This window comes from Uloborus diversus, chromosome 6 (assembly GCF_026930045.1).
Source record: "Uloborus diversus isolate 005 chromosome 6, Udiv.v.3.1, whole genome shotgun sequence".
In the NCBI taxonomy this organism is placed as follows: domain Eukaryota; kingdom Metazoa; phylum Arthropoda; class Arachnida; order Araneae; family Uloboridae; genus Uloborus; species Uloborus diversus.
In genome coordinates, this window is record NC_072736.1 from 168767187 (window position 1) to 168789214 (window position 22028).

The 22028-nt window shown below is 34.7% G+C and overlaps 1 protein-coding gene across 1 annotated transcript in view; it reads right to left on the bottom strand.

Annotated features, from left to right (window-relative positions):
* Positions 1-21613, bottom strand: part of LOC129225066 (tyrosine-protein phosphatase 69D-like) — a 331748-nt gene extending 310135 nt beyond the window's left edge. The window contains exons 1-2 of the mRNA XM_054859614.1: positions 21604-21613; positions 20630-20932 (exon numbers count right to left, since the gene is read on the bottom strand). Coding sequence (XP_054715589.1) covers positions 20630-20932; positions 21604-21613 — 313 coding nt within the window. The remainder of the gene's footprint in view (positions 1-20629; positions 20933-21603) is intronic.
* Between the last annotated feature and the right edge of the window lie 415 nt (positions 21614-22028).

The window sequence follows — 22028 nt, forward strand, 5'->3', positions numbered from 1 at the left end:
ATTCTATCAATTTCAGCGACTAAAAGTAGTACTTTTGACTGAAGGAAACAACCTCATTTTGGGTACATACACACTACAGAATTAAAGTTCTTGTATTAACTTTAACATGTATCAACGGGAACCGATCTCCCCTATACAAAACAAAATGACGCAAATCTTAACATTGATTTTTCCTAAATAAATGCAGTTTTTACAAGGCCCATTGAAAGAAATGCTAGTCGAAGTTAAGTTTCAGCTTCTTGAAAATTAATTTATATTAATTAGATGCATTTACACACAACGCTATCCTTATTTTCTGCGGTTTACTACGTTCTGACTATTATTTCCATATTTTAAACTTAAATCATGTAACTTCTGGCTATATGATTCGGGTTGCTTTTTTATTTATCGTGATAAATACTTAGAATCCATCTACATTTAATTAAAATTTAATCTAATATTTGATGGGAAAAACATTGTCCAAAATATCGATCTGAAAGTAAAACAAATCAGTGGTTCAATCGACTTTCCTTTAGATACATTGCTTTCTTTATTTTTTCCCCCTCCACCCACCTCCAATATTTTAATGAGCTACTTTCAGTTTTTCTAGTTAGTCAAAAAAAAAAAAAAAAAAAAAAAAAAAAAAAAAGAGTTTGTTTTACAAAACGTATTCTTTGAGTGATTAATAAACATTGTTTTTTAAATTTTTCCAAGCAGCAAGTTTTAAGAGTAAATGCAATGCTTGACGCTGTAAACACTTTTTCTTTCTTCATGAAATATGTAAAAGAAAATAATTTGGTGGAAAAAGTTATACATAATAATAAAAATAATTAAACTTCCCGAGATAAATAATTTACTGTAAAATCGTTTGCAAAAATGAAGTGAAAAAACGACATCTATAGTATAAAATCAAACTAACAACACTGAAAACATTTCGAAAATTTCTTCTTTAAAACACTAGCTCGCATTATCACTAAATGGAATTTTTTCTACACGTTTTCTTTGTCATTTGAGAACAGCCATTACTTTAATCAGGACGAAAAAATAAATTCCTTGCTATATTTGAAAAGAGAAGGAAAAAAAAGAAATAAAGTTTCGGATTCTTCTGAAAATATTGCCAGTCTTTTAACTCTGCCATGCCCGCATAATAAAAGAATTCCAGTTTCTGTCTTAAAGACGTCAGGGGTCAGGGATGGAAACGGATGGTCCCTTTATAGTCTCGAGTCCCGCCTTTGTCGTGTTTCACCTGCGAATCGATATGCGCTCCACCCAGATTGTCGGAATTAAGGACGAGCCTCAGTGAATGATTTCCGCGGTCGAGGTCGGTTATTTCTCTGCGCGGGGTGGCAACGGTGATGATGCTCTGCGGGTTCCTCAGTAATGGAGGGAGGAGGGCCGGGAATCAGTAAACTGTTAGGATAATCTGATTAATCTGGGAACATGATGCGTGGAATTGATTGAGCAAAGTCGTTTCCGCATTTAAAATGATAAAAAGTGAACCCATCGTCGATGTTCAGTTTATCGGATTTGATAAAACTTCCAAAGTATTAGTCAATAGAAGGAATAACTGCAATTGTACAGTTTTTAAATCGAACTACGTTAAATTTTACATAAATGCAATTTGGTTCTAGAATTTCTTTTTAAAACTTAATAAATAAATTGGTGTAAGGAAGAAAAAGTGAAGGAATTGTAATATAGAAACAATTGCTATTATGCTTGATATATTATTGCTGCTGCTTAAAGCTATCTTTCAGATGATGTAGATGGTTAAATAGGTACAGTTTAAGGTGTATCTTTAAATCAGTAGCTGAACTAATAACCTTTTTTTTTTCATCAGTTTTTATATCAGCATTATTTCATAATTCGTCATTTTCGATAACGTACCATAAATGATTCGCTAATGAGCGTTGAAGGCTCATTATTTGCCTTCTTTTTTAAATAATTTCATTCTTATTAGTGAAAAAAAATGCATTAATTAAAATACTATGTTAAGTTCATTAAAAATGCATAAAAACATTTTTTAGATTCCATATAATTAATCACCATGAACAAATAAATTTAATGGAGGTCGAACTACATTGAAAAATGAATATACCAAAGAATCCATACCTTTGAAAAATTATATGTCATTTTTTCTTCAGTACAAAATGTTCAAAAGATGACCACTAAGTTTTGAGTAAAGGTATTTATTTGGTGATATGTGAGAGACTTACATCATTTTTACTTCCTTTTACAAAAAAGGAAGTATTGTATTCGCGAAAAAAATTTCACTTAAAAATCGACCATAATTTCCATTTTACTCACCCCCGAATGAATATTCAGTATTTTTTTCGACTCGACCACAAGTGGATAAGGGCCTAAGAACGTACAGACACGCAAAATATCCATTTTCACGATTCCCGAGTTAATTACAACGAGATTTCTCGTGACGTCTGTATGTACGTATGTATGTGCGTATGTGTGTATGTATCTCGCATAACTCAAGAATGGTATGTCCTAGAAAGTTGAAATTTGGTACTTAGACTTCTAGTGGGATCTAGTTGTGCACATCCCCTTTTGGTTGCATTCGAGTGTTTCTAAATGGGTCTTTTGCCCTTTTTTGGGGGGAAATCATTGTTAATTTCGATGTAAACTCGAGCGGTGTTATAATTTGGCGGACACTTGGCGATATATCGCCAGTCTTTTGGTCGCCAAGTTTCGTCGCCAACTTGGCGACACATTTGGCGAGTTTTTTTTTTAACCTGATTTTAATTTGCCCACTGTTGGTGATATTTAGAAAGTAAACTATTGAATCACATTAAAATTGCCAGTAATGGGGAAATGACATTAAATTGGAGTAAAAGGAAGTCATGTGATGCACACATCAGCTCGTCTTTAAATTGGAGTAAAAGGAAGTCATGTGATGCACACATCAGCTCGTTTTGTGATATTTTTACGCGATTTTTTTTACAAAAAAAAAGAATTTTACCATGATTCTATACAAAAAGCAATATAATAAAGTCAGAGCGTAGTAAACCAATGGAAAACAATACCGTGACGCACACTATGCAACAAAGTTGCATACACGTGCTTGTTAATTGCAAAGATACCCCTTTTTAATGAGAAAAGGGTACACTTCAAACAATAAACTATACTACTACCGCATGTATGTCCGTCACTTTTCACTTTTCACTCCAGGGTCCCCCGTACCTACCACTATTTGTGGTTTAACCGGTTGGATGTGACCCTGAAGACAGCTTTGATTTTTTGATCCAGATTAGAAGCCGCGCAATCCCTGGTCCAGCACCCCCAGAGGTATCATTTAACTTGGAGGACTTTGTGACCACGAGCACATTTAACGTCCCTCAGTCACCATTAATGATGTATGTCCGTCAAATAGTCGCTTCCGATTGGCCGTTTAATGGATATAATTGGTATTTCTTCTTTGACTGCCTTTTTTGTATATTAGTCTCTTCTGATTGGCTGTTCAGTGGATCTAATTGTTATGTGGTTTTTGTTGGTTGTGTGTATGGAATATATTTTTGAATAACCCATAGGCGCATGTACAACCTTTGCTTTGCTGGAGACCATGTAAAAATGTGGAGACTGTCGATTGGCTACAACATAAAATCTTCTTAATATAAAAGAGAATAAAAACATTCTTAGCTTCTTTACTTCACTAATTATGGGCTCGCTCTTGGGATAAAAATATCAGAGAATTGGGAAAATAGGAACATGACATTTGTTCTCATGTTAATCTAATCAAACAATTTGAAACTAATAAGTTAATTACATGAAATAACCCGCCAGCTCAGTCAATTAAGTTAATTATTTCACCTAAATAACCCAAAAAATAAAGTTAAGTTTAAGTAATGAAAAGTTGCTAAAAATAAGTAAGAAGGTAATAAATATTGGTAAAAAAAACTTGCGGAATTCGTAATCATTCACAGATATGTTTTTAAATATTCAATAATCGTCTTTAGAGAAATAGAAACAACATAAATAAATGTTGTTTCTATTTCTCAATATAACAGTAATGTTCTTGGAATATATTATCGTAGTATCTATTTATGATTTACATATTCGATATTTCTAATTACTTATGCTTAACCGTATTTTCGTTTTCTTACCTTTATTCTCATCCTGACATTTTTTTAATATGAATTATTTTTTTTACTCCACAAATGCATAGAATAAGAATGATTTAATTTAATGATTTTTATGTTTAACAATTAATGTATTCATATACAGTTTATTATTATGAGTAGGATAGCAGTTACATGTTAAACAAAAATATCCAACCGATCGCTAAAGGAAATATGGATTTAAACTTTTTTCCGTAAAAGAAATGCTATGAAGTTTAAGCAGTGCCCATTTGACAGCTGCCAGTTTGAGTCAGTGTGTAGTTTCTGAGATGCGATAGCCATACGGTGAAAGGTTTACGTCTTTACAACAAGAAACTTTCCGGATTTTTGTGTTTTCATAACACGGTGGATGTCAAAATTTGTTGCCGCACGGGAATAAGTTTTAAGCAGTTTTTTTGCGTGCAATGTTCATATATACTTTTATGAAAAATATCAATACTTGCATTTGTTTAATAAAATAATTCATAAAAAAATATTTAATGTTAATATAGCAATAGCGGCCCCTTAAGGACATTATGTTACGTTTAATATAGTACACTCTTTCATGTATTTTGTTACCAGATAATTTGCAGTATACAGATAGTCTAGTACATTGAATAAAAACAGCTTTTTTTAGAGCAATCACGATTGCTTATTGTTCTCATTTGACTGTTTTTTTTATGTTACGCTGATTTTATTTTCCCGCCAGCACCCTCTGCAGCATCGCCGTCGACCGGCGGCCTCACGATGCTGCTCCTCTTGCGAAAACCGTCTCCAGGTTGCGTCCATACCCTACACACACACACACACATACATACACACACCTACAAACTCACACACCTATACACACACAGCTACACATACACACACTCCTACACGCAGACATACACACACTCAAGCCTGCACACAGACACAAACACACATGCCTACATACACACACACACACACACGAACGCTTACACGTACACACACACACACACGAACGCTTACACGTACACACACACACGCACACGAACGCCTACACGCACAGCACTGTATACACAACATGCACTTACATGCATACATACACTCACACATACACGCACCCACACACATGCGCCTACACAAACACACACGCGCATACATACACACACGCTCGTGATTGCGAAAAATATAATTTGAATTCAAGATGCCAAAAATTCAAATTAATATTTTTTTTCTTCTTCTTTTTTATAACAAATATGCACCAATGAGTGGCTTAATTTAGGGGATGGGATTATTGGAACTATTATTCCTATTACTATAGTTTAAAGAAGGTTAAGATTAAATTTTTTTAAAGCAAGGTATACTATAAATTAACGATCTGGAAGCAAAGATATTCTTATAGAAGTTGAGATTAACTTCAATCTGGTAGCTAAAATTACTTTAACGTACCAGCGAGCCACGAGTTTGTTTGTAATCCCAGCTTCAATGAGAGAACATCTGCCTCCAGCACGGTTAATAACTATTTCAGAGTGATGAGCCCGTAAAAAAGACGAAACTGCAGTCTCTGCATGTCATAATTGGGATGTCGGTATATTTCATGTACTTCTGTCTTAGCCAAGGGTGGTAATTTACTGCTTATAAGATCCATCATTACCCGAACATCCATACTTCATTATTAATACTTAAAATTATAAAAGTATACCCTTACCTTTAAAAAATAATTTAATCTTAACCCCCTCTAAGTTCTAGTAATGAATATGCAGACATTTATAATGCCCCTTTTCTCTAAATTGAGCCACTTAGTCATGCAAATTTATTACGAAAAATGGCTGTTTTTTTTCAATGTTATTAAATATTCAAGAAGTACAACCGTCAAAAATGTAACTATGTCCATTTTTAAGTGTGCCACTTGCTTTTATTTGTAGTAAGCCAAAATGGTACCAATAACGTCGTGCCACAAGTAGATCAACTAAGGGATCCTTTGGATCATTACTAGATCTGAACATCAGATAACAAATTAAAACACGTAGAAAATCTAAGTAAAGCACAACCTAAACAGGAACGTACCAAATTAAAAATTACTTTCTGATCTAGTAATTAGCCAATATATGGCTATTAATACAGCAATTAAACAATACATGATCCTAAAATGGGATTTAAACAGGGTGAGGCAAAGTGAAATGGTGAAATATTTAACCTATTCGTGAAATACACTGCCAGCTCAGTCATTTCCAGCCGAGGACTGAGCTGGCGGTGTGTTTCACGTATTTCTGCTTTAGCCCTGGCTAATAGGCGGTAATTTACTGAATATACCTTGCCTTGCGTTCAATCTTCGAGTTGAACCGAACTATTGCTTCGGTCACTCGTCTGGTCTGCTAATTCTATATTAGCTACCAGTTTGTTTCGCACTCTTGGCTTCCTTAAGGTGTTTTCCATCTCCAGCTCAGTCACTTTCCTATGCCGGGCTGATGAGTGCTAACAGCACGAAACTGTAGTCCTCGGCTGGAAATGACTGAGCTGGCGGTGTATTTTACGTATTTCTGCTTTAGCCCTGGCTAATGGGCGGTAATTTACTGAATTTAACCTATTATTAGCGCCATCTATCTGGTAATGTTTTAACTATGTAATAAAGCATGCTATTTATTCCAGTCAGGGAAAGTTATCTCTGAAGATAAAAGCATGTAATTTTACTAAAATTGATACTAGTATTGCAATATTTTGTTGTGAGTCAAAAATATTTTTTTAATTACAAAATGTTAAAGTTCTTGTTAATAACCTTTTAAGAATGAATTGAGATCTTCTAATATTCGGTGCAGTATTTACCTATTTAATATTAAGCTTATTTGTATTTTACGTCTATTGTTCAATAAGCCACGTGGGTAAAATGAAATAGTTAATTTTTGTTTACTTATTCAATAACTTACTAAATCACTTATGTATTCATTTACTAACGATTTCATTAACATTCCTTCATACTTATTAATTAATTCATTAACTTAATTTCTTATTCATTCACAATTTCATTCACTCATTTATTTTTTCTCAATATTAATTCTTTTATTGATTTATTTATTGTTTCATTATCTGTTCACTTATTAATACGTTGTTTATAAGTACTGTAACTTGATTTGTTAAAAAATATTTTTAGTAAGCAAATGGAAGGTAATTCATCAGAAAAATGTTCTGTTCTTTACTTGGCCCAAGAAAAAAAGGGAAAATATTCTACTATTGTTTCAAACAAACACTTATTCATACTTTTTACTGTGAAGAGCACTTTTTATAAAACGTTCTTCCTTGAGTACAGTTAATCAGAGTGACTCTCAATTTTAAATTGCTCCAGTCAAATTTAACTCTAAGGACCCTTAACCTTCAAAATTTTCGACTTTCTGGAAAAAATATATGTTATGCATGATTTGATTCTGAACAATTTGATACCTTATTTTTTACCATACGCCAAAAACTTTTCAAGTTATCGTAAAAATGCGTAAACTTTTCCCATAGAGATTTATGTTAACAGCAGCTGTTAAAGCCCCTTTTTCTCAGGTGCCGGTTTCTTCGGTTTTCTCGTTTTGCGCGCATGATATCTCAAAAAGTTTCTTATATATTTCCGTAAAACTTTTTATACATGTTTGTCTGGTATATATTTATGATCTGAACCTAAATTTTAACTAAAAATGAAAGGTAATATTAAAAAAAATATATTTTTTTGCCCAAAATGTTGGAAATTTTTGATTATGACTTGTAAAATTTCAAAAAATGAATAAATAATTTTTAAAAAAATAAACAAATTTAGGTTCAGGTCATAAATATAAACCAGACAAACAAGTATGAAAAGTATTACGGAAATATATAAGAAACTTTTTGAGATATCATGCGCGCAAAACGAGAAAACCGAAGAAACCGGCACCTGAGAAAAAGGGGCTTTAACAGCTGCTGTTAACATAAATCTCTATGGGAAAAGTTTACGCATTTTTACAATAACTTGAAAAGTTTTTGGCGTATGGTAATAAATAAGGTATCAAATTGTTCAGAACTGAAATATGCATAACATATATTTTTTCCGGAAAGTCGAAAATTTTGAAGGTTAAAGGTCCTTAGACCCCTTTTAATTAGTTTCATTGCATTTTTCAATAAACTCTAAAGATAAAATATAGTTATCCGAAACCAAGGAATGATAATTGAAACCCATTTAAAATGAGTTGTTCCTCTCTCATAGAAGTTCAGATTACAAACAAACTGTTAGCTCGCTGGTTTAATACTAGCTACCATTTTTTTTTCTGTAGTTTCAAAAATTCAATGAGAGAACATTTGCCTCCAACTCGGTCGTTGACTATTGCAGACTGATGAATCCATAACATGAACGACATTTTTCAATTTAAGACTGCTTCACTTGAACATTTCAACAGTTTCATTGTATCTTTAGCAAAAATCGGAAGAAAAGCTATCTAGTTATTCAAAACTATGAAATGATAATTAATGAATCTATGTAAAATAAATTGTCAGTCTGGGTTTTCGATATTCTACCACAAACGGTCAGTTTGACACAGGTCAAAAATGGAATGCAAAATAAATTACTACAATTAAAATAGAACAACACGCAGAAAAATAAAATTTGTAAACGTTCCTAAACTTCCCCTTTATACTTCATACCATCACAAGATGTCTTTGCTTTGAAATATTACATTGAATATTACAAAGGAAGAAGAGCACTTTCAAAAACTTAAAAAATAACTTCTAAACCGTCACTTCAGAATGATTGAACGATGCAATGTGTTGTGCACAATATTGCCAACTTTTTTTTTTTTGTAAAATTGAGAGCAGAAAAGATATTTTATAACCTTGCTGAATGAGTGCAGCACTGAGCTAGCTCGTTTTCTTTTTACAGTTAAAATATACTTAAAAATTTGAAGTAACGAAAAGTTGACAGGAATAAATCTAAGTTACCCTGAATAACCAGGGCTGAGGAGTGGGGGTCGGAGTCGGACTGATTTTGGAGTAGCGGAGTTGGAATCAGATTGATTTTGGAGTAGCGGAGTTATAGAGTCGGACTGCTTTTGGAGTTGAAAAGTCGGAGTCCGGAGTCAAATGTTTAAAATTCCAAGAGTCCGATTCGGACTGATTCTGGAGTAGAGGAGTCTAAGTCTGGATTTTTCAAGAGATGGAGGCTGACTGATTTTGGAGTTAAGGAGTCGGAGTCATGAGTCAAAGGTTTTAAATTCCTATAGCCGGAGTTGGAGTCTGTCATTTCAAAGTCCGCAGCTCTGTCCGTACTTATGGAGTCGGAGTGACTTTGGAGTAGGAAGTCGCAGTCGGGAGTCAATGGTTTAAAGTTCCAAGATTCGGAGTCGATCATTTCAAAATCTGCAACTCTACCAGTGCTTGTGGAGTCAGAGTCGAGCTGATTTTGGAGTAGTGGAGTCGGACTTAATCTGGGGTAAATTCGGAGTCAGGAGTCAAAGGTTCAAAATTTTCTGACTCAGAGTCGATCATTTGAAAGTCCGAAACTCTGTCAGTTACTTTTGGAGTCTGAGTCCAACCGATTTTGGGGTAAAGGACTCAGAATTGGGAGTCAACGATTTAAAATTCCAAGAGTCAGAGTCGGTCATTAAAAATCTGCAACTCTACCAGTTCTTGTGGAGTCAGAGTCGGACTGATTCTGGAGAAGCGGAGTCTAACCTATCCTAAGGTAAAGGAGTCGGATTCGGGAGTCAAAGGTTCAAAACTGTCTGAGCCAGAGTCGATCATTTGAAAGTCCGAAACTCTGTCAGTTACTTTTGGAGTCTGAGTCCAACCGATTTTGGGGTAAAGGACTCAGAATTGGGAGTCAACGATTTAAAATTCCAAGAGTCAGAGTCGGTCATTAAAAAATCTGCAACTCTACCAGTTCTTGTGGAGTCAGAGTCGGACTGATTCTGGAGAAGCGGAGTCTGACTTATCCTAAGGTAAAGGAGTCGGATTCGGGAGTCAAAGGTTCAAAACTGTCTGAGCCAGAGTCGATCATTTGAAAGTCCGAAACTCTTTCAGTTACTTGTGAAGTCTGAGTCGTACCGGTTTTGGAGTAAAGGAGTCAGAGTCTGGAGTCGAAGGTTTTAAATTCCAAGATTCGGAGTCAGTCATTTCAAAGTCCTCAACTCCACCAGTGCTTATGAAGTCAGAGTCTGATTCTGGAGAAGCGGAGTCTGACTTATCCTAAGGTAAAGCAGTCGGAATAGGGAGTCAAAAGTTTTAAATTCCTAGATTGGGATTTGGTCATTTCAAAGTCCTCAACTCTACCAGTTCTTGTGGAATCAGTCTTTGGTAAAGGAGTCGGAGTAGGGAGTTAAAGGTTTAAAATTTTAAGAGCCGGAGTCGAAGTTGGCCCTTTCAAAGTCCGCAACTCTGGCAATGCTTGTGGAGTCGGATTGATTTTGAAGTAAAAGAGTCGAAGTCGAAGGTTCTAAAATTTCCGTAGTCGTATTCAGAGCCAGAGTCAGTCATTTTTTCTTTAACTCTGAAGCCCTAATATGGGTACGTTACCTACATCAACTTTTACATGCATGGTTTTTTTTAGAAATAAACACATAATTTCTTAAAAATTCACTAACATATTCCTATTTTCATCAAATCACTACAGAAAGATATTTGTTGCCTACATTGTTGTTAGCCATTGTGCACTTTATTCTTGCCCTTTTCGACCCTCATTACTAACAAAACCGCCTTTTTCGAACTCCCCCACAGAAATGATATTGCCACGTTTGAGTATCCCCGCTCTGTAGGAAAAGGGACTGCTGCTAACAAGGCAACCGAAATGCTTCCCTCGCACTATCTTATCAGAGAAAATAAGAAATCCTGGCGACTGAATAAGAGAGCGGCCTCGTGATTAAAGACTTCGGCCGGTTCTTTTCATGCTATTCAAAGCCTTAGCGACGTCATCGTGCGTTAAAGCCTTTCATTGAAAGGGATTTTTCTTTGAGCGACGAGAGGGATTTATCCCTTGAAGGCTTCAGCTCGAATTGAGGTGGGGATTTTTTTTTTTTTTGGTTGGAATTTTCCCGCGTTTCAAATAAGTAGTATCATGTTGCTCTGAAATAACGCATTTGATTTTAAGAAATTTTGCTTTGGTGGATGTCTTATTTTTTATTTTATTGGTTCAATGGAAAAAGAATACTTTTGAATTTAATGTTCGAAAAAAAAACCTAACGCAGAGTTTTTTTTTTTGAAATTGTATATGTTGTATCAGGATTTTGAAAATAATTCATAAGTTTTCAGAATTAAATTCTCGCAGACAGACGAGGAATGTTGAAGAATCAAGTGAAATTTTGTTCGCTATCCGAATGATTTTTTTAAAGGGGGGGGGGGAGGCGAATGAATAATTTTGCTTTAAAATTAAATTTTGAAGTTGCCACATGATATTTCTATGCCTTTTGTCTTCGACTGAAAGTTTTAGAACTGCTTCTTGGACAAAACCTTACTTTCCGTTTCACTGTTCTAAAGCTCAAATATAAATAAAACACAGAACGTGATTTCTTTTAGAGTACCGCTTAGGAAAGGGTCTAAAACTAGAAAAAAAATGAGCGGGTGGTTCACGAGACAAGAAGTCAATAAGTTTCTGAAACTTCTGATCTATACCAAGACGAGAAAAGGAAATGCCATAACGGAAATGCGTTTTCACTGCAATAAGCGTTACGTTGTAAAAAAGTCACAACAAAAGGCATTTAAAGTAGAGGGGTAATGTTAGGCAAAGTGAAATTGTTAAGATAAATTACCTTTATCAAAATGAACAAATTGCTAATTTATTTTAAAAATAAAGTACATATTGAAGGAACAATGTATTTTGTAATAAAACTTGTATTGAAACATTTTTATTTTTGGCAGATAAATTTTTACTTAAAAAAAAGGACAATTTTCTCTTTTTCATGAATCCAAGTCAAAAATAAAATATTTTTCTAATACTTACCTTCTATTTTATTACTTGATATATTCTTGATCAATTGAATGAGTAAAAAAAAAATGAATGAATAAATGAATAGAAAATGGATCAAGAAAAGAATAAATAAATAAATGAATAAAAAATTAAAAAAAAAAGAATAAATAAATAAATAATTTAATGTATGAGAAAATATAAATAAGTGCATACAATAGTGAATGAATAAAAAAATAAGCTAATGAATGAATAAATATTTATTAAATGAATAAATGTAACTTAATGAATTAATCAATTAATTCGTAAGTGATTTAATAAATTATTGAATAATTAAATGAAATGAACTATTTCACTTTGTCCTGTCCACTGCACTGGACTAATTGCACAAAAAATCTTTACTAATAATAAAGCTGAAAGTCTCTCTGTCCGGAGGATGTCTGGATGCCTGGATCTCTGTGACGCGCATAGCGCCTAGACCGTTCGGGCAATTTTCATGAAATTTGGCACAAAGTTAGTTTGTACCATGGGGGTGTGCAGCTCGAAGCGATTTTTCGAAAATTCGATGTAGTTCTTTTTCTATTCCAACTTTAAAAACAAAAATATCATAAGATGGGCGAGTAAATTACGAAATTATCATAACGTGGAACCGTAACATGGGTACAAGCCAATTGGCGAGAAAATTCACCATACATTATTTGTAAATATACAGGCGAACCAAAAGACCTTTTAATTTTTCTATTACGGGCAAAGCCGTGCGGGTACCACTATTTTAAAATAAAAAAGCTTAATATTGAATTAATAAATTTTGCTCCGAATATGCGTAAAACTCATTTATGTTTTAAAATGTTAATAACAAGAAGTTAATATTTATAATGACAAAAGTGATTTTCGACTTTGAAAAAAATATTGCAATATTAGTGTGAATTTCTGGAAACGGCTTGTATTATAATATGCTTTGATCTTCGGAAGTAACTTCTTCCTGGCTGGAATAAACTATATGTGTACAAAGCTAAAATTTTGTCAAACATAGTAAATATTTCACCATTTCACTTTGCCCCGCATTCCTATACTTTAGGGAGCACAATTTAATGTCTATTTTTCATTAAAATAAATAAACGATGTTCAATTCAGATTCTCAATTCAGTAGCTCAACTCAGTTAGGTCAGTCAACAGGAAGCTTTACAGTGTGCTGTGTTTTTGGTGGAAAAGAACAGCAGCATGCTTGAAACTAATCCAGAAGAATACTTTTTTTTCCTAGGAAGAGCCATATCAGTTTTACTTGCTTTTCTTTAGCAAAAATGACATTGAGTTGATTTCGGCGAATATAAGGCAATACTAAAACACTAAAAACGCTTTTTACTTCCTTTTACAACAAGAGGTTCTGTCTAGAACTAGACGAGCCTACTTTCCCGTATACCCATACTACTTTCTAGTACCTGATCAATGTTCTCAAAATAGCTAAAATCGCAAATTGTTTCAAACATATTTTTCCAATATTTTAAGCTACTTTCTAGGAATAAAATATTCCTCACTCATCTAAAAAAATTAGATGCGTAAAAAAAAGAAAAAAAAAAAAAAAAAAACAAAACGAACAAATAAAATAGCAGCAAATTTTAAACAAAGCAGCTAATACACTTTTTTCCATTAAAAAAAAATTCTTCAACAGCTTTCAAAACGAAAAAAAATAATAAAAATTAATAAGCTCATTAAAATAAATACATCCTATAAAAAAAAAATCGTTTCTTTTTCCCCTGTTGCCAAAAATAATTTTTTAAATGAATTAATGCACTTATCAAGATAAATAAAAACAATAAAATGTCAACGTAAAGAAATACTTTTCATTGTCAAAAAAAAAAAAAAAAAAAAAAAAAAAATCGTCTGCGCGTATCTTTATGTAGAAACATAAATGACTTCGAGTTTATTCACCGAAAACTGAATACCTAAATAAAAACTTTAGCGTTAAAATAAAATCAAATCACATCAACAATAATTATTTCACAGTTAAAACCATAGCGTCGGAGTCGGAGTCAATCTTATTTTGGGATGAAGGAGTCGGAGTCGAATATCCAAGAATCGGAGTCAGTCATTTGTCCGTGTATAAATTTTTGCCAAAGCTAGGAAGTCATAGTCGAAGTCGGGGAGTCGGAGTCCGATTAATTGTCGGGCACAGGAGTCGGATTCGGATTCAGGTGCCCCTAAATTCTCGAAGTCGGAGTCTGGAATTCGGCGTCAAGAGCTATTTCCAACAAAATTTGTTTGAAGTAAATCCGCCTTCAAGTACGGAATCTACATTGACTTTCAGTTTCCCCGTAGGCGCTAATGTTAAGGGATTTGAACTGTTCAAAATTGAACAGAAAATTGTTCAAATCAAAAAGATATTTTATATACAAGTTTTTCATCAAAAGCTTTTTCCTACAAAGTTTGTTTGAAGCAAATTCGCCTCACAGTTCGGAATTGCCTTGAATTTCCCCGTAGGAGCTAATGTTAAGTTTTTATGAACTGTTCAAAATTGAACAAAAAATAGTTCAAACCAAAAAGCGAAATATGGGAATGAGGTGTCCTTGCCGAGATCTTTCGAACAAAAAAAAGTTTGTTCGAATCGGACTATTCATTCAAAAGTTTTTAGGGGGGGGGACAGACAGACAGACCGACAGACAGACCGACAGACAGACAGACCGACAGACAGACAGACAGACCGACAGACAGACAGACAGACCGACAGACATTTTTCCCCATCTCAATACCCTACTTTCCAATTTTTAATTTTTCGATATTTATTTAATCATTTTAATCATTTTTGACATTTTTTTGTTTTTCGGGATATTTTTAAGATGCATTAAGCCTTCTTTCATGCTTTTTTCTTCTTTTTCTGACTTTTACTGGGAAAGTAGGCTAAAAAAGGAAAAGGAAGTAAAAAGCGTTTTTAGTGTGTATTGTATTCGCGAAAAAATGTTCACTCGAAAATTGGCCTTAATTTCTATTTTGCTCACCCCCGAATGAATGTTGGATTTTTTTTTCGACTCGTCCACACGTGGATATATGCCTAAGAACGTACAGACACCCAAAATATCCATTTTGACGATCTCCGAGTTAATTACAACGAGTTTTCTCGTGACGTCTGTAAGTACGTATGTATGTGCGCATGTGTGTATGTGTGTACGTATCTCGCATAACTCAAAAACGGTATGTCCTAGAAAATTTAAATTTGGTATTTGGACTCCTAGTGGGGTCTAGTTGTGCACTTTCCCACTTGGTTGCATTCGGGTGTTTCTAAGGGGGTCTTTTGCCCCTTTTTGGAGGGAAATCATTGTTAATTTCGATGTAAACTCAAGTGGTGTTATAATTTGGCGGACACTTGGCGATATATCGCCAGTCTTTTGGTCGCCAAGATTTGTCGCCAACTTGGCGATTTTTTTATTTTTATTTTTAAATCTGGTATCGATTTGGCCACTGTTGGTGATATTTAGAGAGCAAACTATTGAATCACATTAAAATTGCCAATAATGGGAAAATGACATTAAATTGGAGTAAAATGAAGTCATGTGATGCACACATCAGCTGTTTAAGTTGATAGAACAGTTCATATGTATTTGAAAGTAATGACTATTTTAGAAAATTTCATGCACGTAACTCTTTGTCATTAAAAACTCAACGCTTCAATGACATATGCAAGAAAAAAGTTTTCTGTTTATTTGAGCTGGAAATGTTTCTCCGCTCCTTGCAATTGTTAAAACGTATTGTTATAACAAAAAAGTTTTTTTGAAGACCGTTCTGTTCCTGGTTATTTGATGTTCAGCTACTAAGCTTAAATAATTTGTAATAGGCTATCGTTAAAGATTTGAAACTAGTACCTTCCTAGCATGAGATGTCTCCAAGTTTCCGTAATGAAAATAACTTTATGCCGTAAATTTCGCAAAAATCAAACGATTTTCGAAACAGAGGATCAAAATGCGTTAATTAAACCAACATCAGCTGATCGCAGCATGCCAAGAGTCTAACAACGAATTAGTTGTAATAGTTATGGCAAAATGTTGATCTGAGGTAATTTAATGGCGCCCCTCGAGGTTCTTCGACACGAAATTTTCTCCCTCTCTCTCTCTTTCTTATTTTTCCGTTTCAATCATACCTTTTGATACATTTAAGGGGGGGGGGGAGAGGAAGTTTTAAATGTCGCCGAAACTGGGGATAAACCATTTTAATAATTAATATCATATATTTAAACTGGTGCATTTCAATACGCATCTTTTGATAGTACACATATTATCAAAAATAAACAACGTCATAAGTACTTGTGTCAGAAATTTGGGTTATGCTCAACTAATATTCCCCTTGACAAAAGTTATTAAATTATTGGCTAAAATGGTTAAGAAAAACAACTAAAACCTATTTCCTGTTTTTCGCATTATAATTAAGAAGTTCACCATTATCTTGAAACAAAGGTAGAAAGTAGTCTGTTACCTTTGTATTTCATTTACCAAAATCTCTTCTATGAAAAGAGAAAAGAAAAAAAGATGTTAATGAGAAGTTAACTATGCTTTTTTTAAAATAAATATTTTGGAACGAAATAGTTTTGGACAATGAAATTGCTTTTTACTTTGAAACAGCATTTCGCATAATGCGTTGTTTTTTTGTGCGAAAAAAAGCGTTTTGTTTACCAAGATAAATAGGTTTTTAGAATCTTCATATTAGCGCCGTTAAGTTTCATTAAGCAAGAGTTTTTGAGTTGGGGAAGCGAAACATTTTGTTAAAATTATCCAAGTTTCTAAGTATTAGACACAAAGCTAAGATAATTACAGTATAGTTTTTAAGTCAAAATGAACGTTAGAAAAATAAAATCGCAATTATAGCTCATTCGTATTCATACGGGAAAAAATATTAATTACGCTTTTATAGATCACCTCGGGGCTTTTAAAAATAATAAATTAATGTGTATTATAGGAAAAATGAATGCAGCAATGAATAAATGAAATGCATTTCATATTGTCTTTCCTCGATGTGAATGAACTGCTTTTAATAGTCTTGGTTTCTATGTCAAAGAACTGGATAAAGGGCAATTTTGTCTGTGAAATATTTTATAAAGAAGATGTTTTTAACTTGGAAGTAATACAGCGTTTGGCAACATAATTCCGATTTGGAAGAGATACTGCGTGGCTAGAAACGTCTGTAATTCATTTTAATACATAGATCTACTGCCATTAATATTTACTGTATTTTAACGTTTTTGTATTTTCATTGAAATCAAGTTTGTTTCCTTTCTTTCTAACAGGGCTGTGTTTGGTGCCTTAACCTTTGCAGACTTAGTACGACCCCCGATATGCTACCCGATCTTTCAAAGGCTACCATTAAGGTCAATGGCACGGATAATGCTGACGCCCAGTTTCCACCAGATAGAGGCACCTGAGATCTATTCAATGCGAAATCGCACTAGAGATTTAATTTTACCAAGGGTATTTAATGTCAAACGAGTACCCAGGGAATCTGTCACCTAATCATTCGACATGGGTCAACAACTCGGAAATAAGACGTAGAAGGACAACGCCTTAGCACCACGACACCCAGCCGACATTGAAACTATGTAGTCTAAACACTTGTCATTGAAAATAAATAAATAAATAACTACAGGGTGTCTCAAAAGGTCGTTTACAAACTTAACATGCTGGTCTGTCATATCATGATGAACAAGATTTACATAGGAACATGTGTTCGCAAACGCAATGCTGGCGCACTCCATGCACACAAAGTCAGACACTAACGGATGCACAACATGTCACATATCTTTTATGCAAAGACGGTTTTATACAACATTTTAGTCTTTTAGGAAAGCTTAAAGCAGTTGCTAAAATTTGAGTCCTGCCAACTCTCATAATCACGTTGCAACGACAACGCAGAGATCAGAGAAATCTTGTCAGAATGGATCGTTATTACGACGGTCGGTACTTCGTTTGTTGCGACGGTGTCTGACAGTTACAGGCAGCAAATTTCAACAACAGCTATAAGCCTTCCTTGAAAGCTAAAATGTTGTGTAACATCGTCTTTGTGTAATAAATATGCGACATGTTCTGCATCCGTTAGTGCCTGACTTGGTGTGCGTAGTGCGCCAGCATTGGGCATGCGAACGTATGTTACTACGTAAATCTTGTTCATCATGATATGGCTGACCAGAATGCCTAGTTTGTAAACGACCTTTTGGGACACCCTGTATATTGTCTGACCACCGATGAGGTGGACAGGCTAATTTGGTTTATAGGTGGAAATAGACGCATCTGTTAGTTTTTTGGGATGCCAGCTTTTTCTGATGTGTGCAGTGATGTATCAAACCCATTTTTCTGAGGGTATACTCCCAGTAATCAGATACGCAAAATAAGTGTGTGCGATCGTATGCATAATAGGTCATAATATGAAAATTTTTAAAGCTTGAGGGTACACGCTATATGGATGCCTCAGTTGCCAAATCGATTAACTCAACTTAAAAAAAAAAATCCTCATTTCTGCTTTAATGCTCGTAATCAATGCTTAGAATGTTAATTTTTGTTAAACATTCGGTTCAGTACATTTCTGATCCTGCGATGGCAGAAAATGTATCACGAGGGCCCATTCACTCCTATTGGATAACACTATCTTCTTCATCACTTTTCTCGACTTTTGGTTTTATGGAGTTAATCGATTTGGCAAGTGAAGCATCCATATGTCTAAAAAATGTTTGAGAGTATAAGGCAAAAATGGAGTATACCCTATGGGAACACCACTGGATGTGTGTTACCTTTAAATTAATCAGAGTCACATCAAAATGAGCGAACCGCGGGCATCAAATGTTTATACTCTCCCTCATTTAGATAGACTCGTCCGAACTGAACGTTTGCCAAATTCCACATTTGACACTTGACAACCTCAGAGACCACCCGCACCTACCAATTGCTCGGTTTTCTCGGTTTCAAATGCTCAGATAAATCTTAGCAAGTGGATCTCTGAGGAACTTTATTTAAATATATAAAAAATTACATTATTATCAGTTACAATTTTGATTTGCTATTGACGAAAATTCTGGTAATTTATCATCAATATATCGTCGCCTCAGAGCAACAGTAAGACATTCAATGCCAGGAATAACACTAAGATATCCTACTGTTGCTCTGAGGCGACGATATGTAATAAAGTTGACGAAAACAATGCATAAAATATTTACAATAATACAATAAAACATAATACGCTATTAGAGAGTTGTTACTTAACAGAGCATAACGTGTTGAAGTGTAGAAAAACAAACTAAATTTAAACGACATTAAACCCCCTATACCGTCAATGTTAATTTGCACAGGTTCATGTACCTTTTTCTGAAAATCTATTAAAGATACAAGTATGAATTTTTTTCTGTACCTTAAGTAGACTCTGTTCTCTATACTGAAGTAAAATTTTACAGAAAGAAAGCTTAGTTTTTTTGTAAAAAATTCTAATGTGTAAGTCACTGTATTTGTTTCAAAAAATACCATTTTGCCACACAAAATCAGATCTATTAAAAAATAATTTTCGAATATGAGAAAAAGTGTACTTCAGTATATGCAGTTAGATGTATGGAATAGGTGGTAAAAATTTCAAACCGTAACACAATTTAGTTTCTGAGAAAAAGGAACATTTAGTTTAAAAAGTACCATTTCGAGATATTGCAATTTAAAGGGGAAAATCATACCTCATCGAAATAGGTTTTACATTTTTAAAAGCTTATTTTAACTTACTTCTAATATGAGCACGTTCAAGATGTTTGTATCATTAAAAAGGTATTGAAATGGAGTTTCAAAATATATAAAAATCAAAAAATCGAATTTTTGAAAGTATTTAGGGTACTGACTCCCCTTACTATTGAAAATAGATAAAATATATATATTAGTCAACGGCTTGAAACGTGAAGCCTTCTTTAGCCAAAACACTGAAAATTGATTAAGTCTGATGCGGGTATGATGTTGCGAAAGGGCGATTAGTATGTTTTTATTGAGTGAAAGACTATGATTTCGTCTGATATGCAAATGCGATGTTAGTGGACAGAAGAAAATGTAATGTCCCGGGGAACCTAATGTTGCGGGGAACGCAAAAGCAATGTGGTTGTTTCCTTCAGTCAAAAGTAGTACTTTTTGTCACTGAAATTGATAGAATAAGCACAAAAGATAACATTGACCCAGAAAATACTTTCATTTTCCCAATAGTTATTTTTTAATTATTTTTTTAAAATGTCCGATTTTTCAAACAAGACGCGGTCTTGGTGACGTCACAAATGATGCTCTTTGGCGTATCTTTCTATCGCGTTTCCACGTTATAATAATCAAGAAGCGAATGAAAATTGCGCTCTACGCTTGCTATCAACCCTATCGTCGCCAATACACGTGAGTAAAGATGCGAATTAAATATTTTGCCCTGTGAATGGCAACACGGAATGGCATTTCTTCGCTTGTGATGTCATCGGTAAAAGCGTAAACAATAAAAGCGCACCGAATAAAGTTTTTTTTTTTTTTTAAATAATAAACTTTTTCAAATTATTTAAAAAATGGTCGGATCCCATGTTTTTTAAGCATGCTCTTTCAGAAAAAAAAATACTTTTAAAATTTTGGAAACGACCCCATTAGCAGAATCAGAAAGCGAAAATCTGGGTGAAGATATTGTGGGAATGGTTATGGGCACAGACTGTACTTACCATCTGCAGGCATGGTGAGGTTCTTGGCCTCCCAGTTGCTGTGTCCGGCCTCGTTGACGGCCGCAAGCTGGAATCCGTAGGTGACCGCCGGTGCCAGGTACCTCACGGTGTAGCTGGTTGCGTTGGCCGGAATCTTGTCGTCCATGTCGAGCCAGTCGGCCGACCCCCCGGCCGTGCTGTAGTTCTTCATCTGCAGGTGGTAGCGCTTGATGGGCAGGTTGCCCTTGTACTCGAGGCTCCACCGGAGCAGGGCCGTCCGGGAGTCGAGAGCCTCCACCGAGTCCACGGAGATCTCGGCAGGTTCTGGAAACGAGAGAACACGAGAATTAGTCCAGTGGTACCATTTCAAGCGAATAGCTGCAAAGTTTTTATTTCCAATGTCTGGCAGCAAGAAAAGTTACAAAGAACAAAATAGCAAAAACAAACACAATATAGCGCAGCTCTGGTTATTTGAGCTGTGACCTTGACTGTGTTTACCTGTTTTAAGGGAGTTTCGTGAAAAATAGACATGTTATTGCACGACGATTTTAGTTGGAATATTTCGAAAAACCACTAAGAAAGTTTCTCAACTCGACTTAGCGCCAGTTACTCCCTCTCTATTTTCCGAAACAGAGGTAAACATTGTCAGAGTAGGAGCTGTACTTTTCAAAGCCTCACAATACACAGAACAGGGAACAATGAAATGAGACATTTAGCTGCCGATACGCTCTCTTGCTTCTCAATAACGGTCGCACAGGCTACGTCTGGAAAGCTGCGTGCAAGTGTGCAGGTGGCGAATATCAATTTCTTGGTTTGAATTACAAAGAGGACAATTGGGACACTCGACAATCCTCAAACGGTGAAGATGCTTTGAGAAACAGTCATGGCCAGTTAAAAGTCGAAGCATGGCTACTGACTCTGTCCTTGGTGCTGACGGGACAAAATCACGGTTTATTAACCAAACTTTGTGGTTGCTTCTAGCTTTTAGGTCTTACCAAAAAGCATCCCTTGATTTTTTTCCTGATATATAATTTTATTGCATTGAATGAGACTAGCTCATTTGATAGTTGGACAACAGCAGACCCCCTCTTTGCTAGAGCATCAGCTCCACAGATAGCTGCAAAGTTGATGTCAATAAAACGAATCTTTAGTACGACCCTTGAACGTATGTTCATTGCGAGAAAGTATAAATATAGCAAAAAGAGGAATGGCACCTGAAGCAATTTATTGATTAATTTTTATTGCTCAGCACACTGGCGTAGACAATTTATTTCAACTTTTCACATCGCCTCATAAACTTCTAACCACTAATTTGGAGGGGAGGGGGAGACTTTTTTTAATGTCAAACATTATAAGAATTGCTTGTAAGAAACACGAAAAAGAATTAATTTGTTAAAAAATCTAAAGCACGTATTTGCCA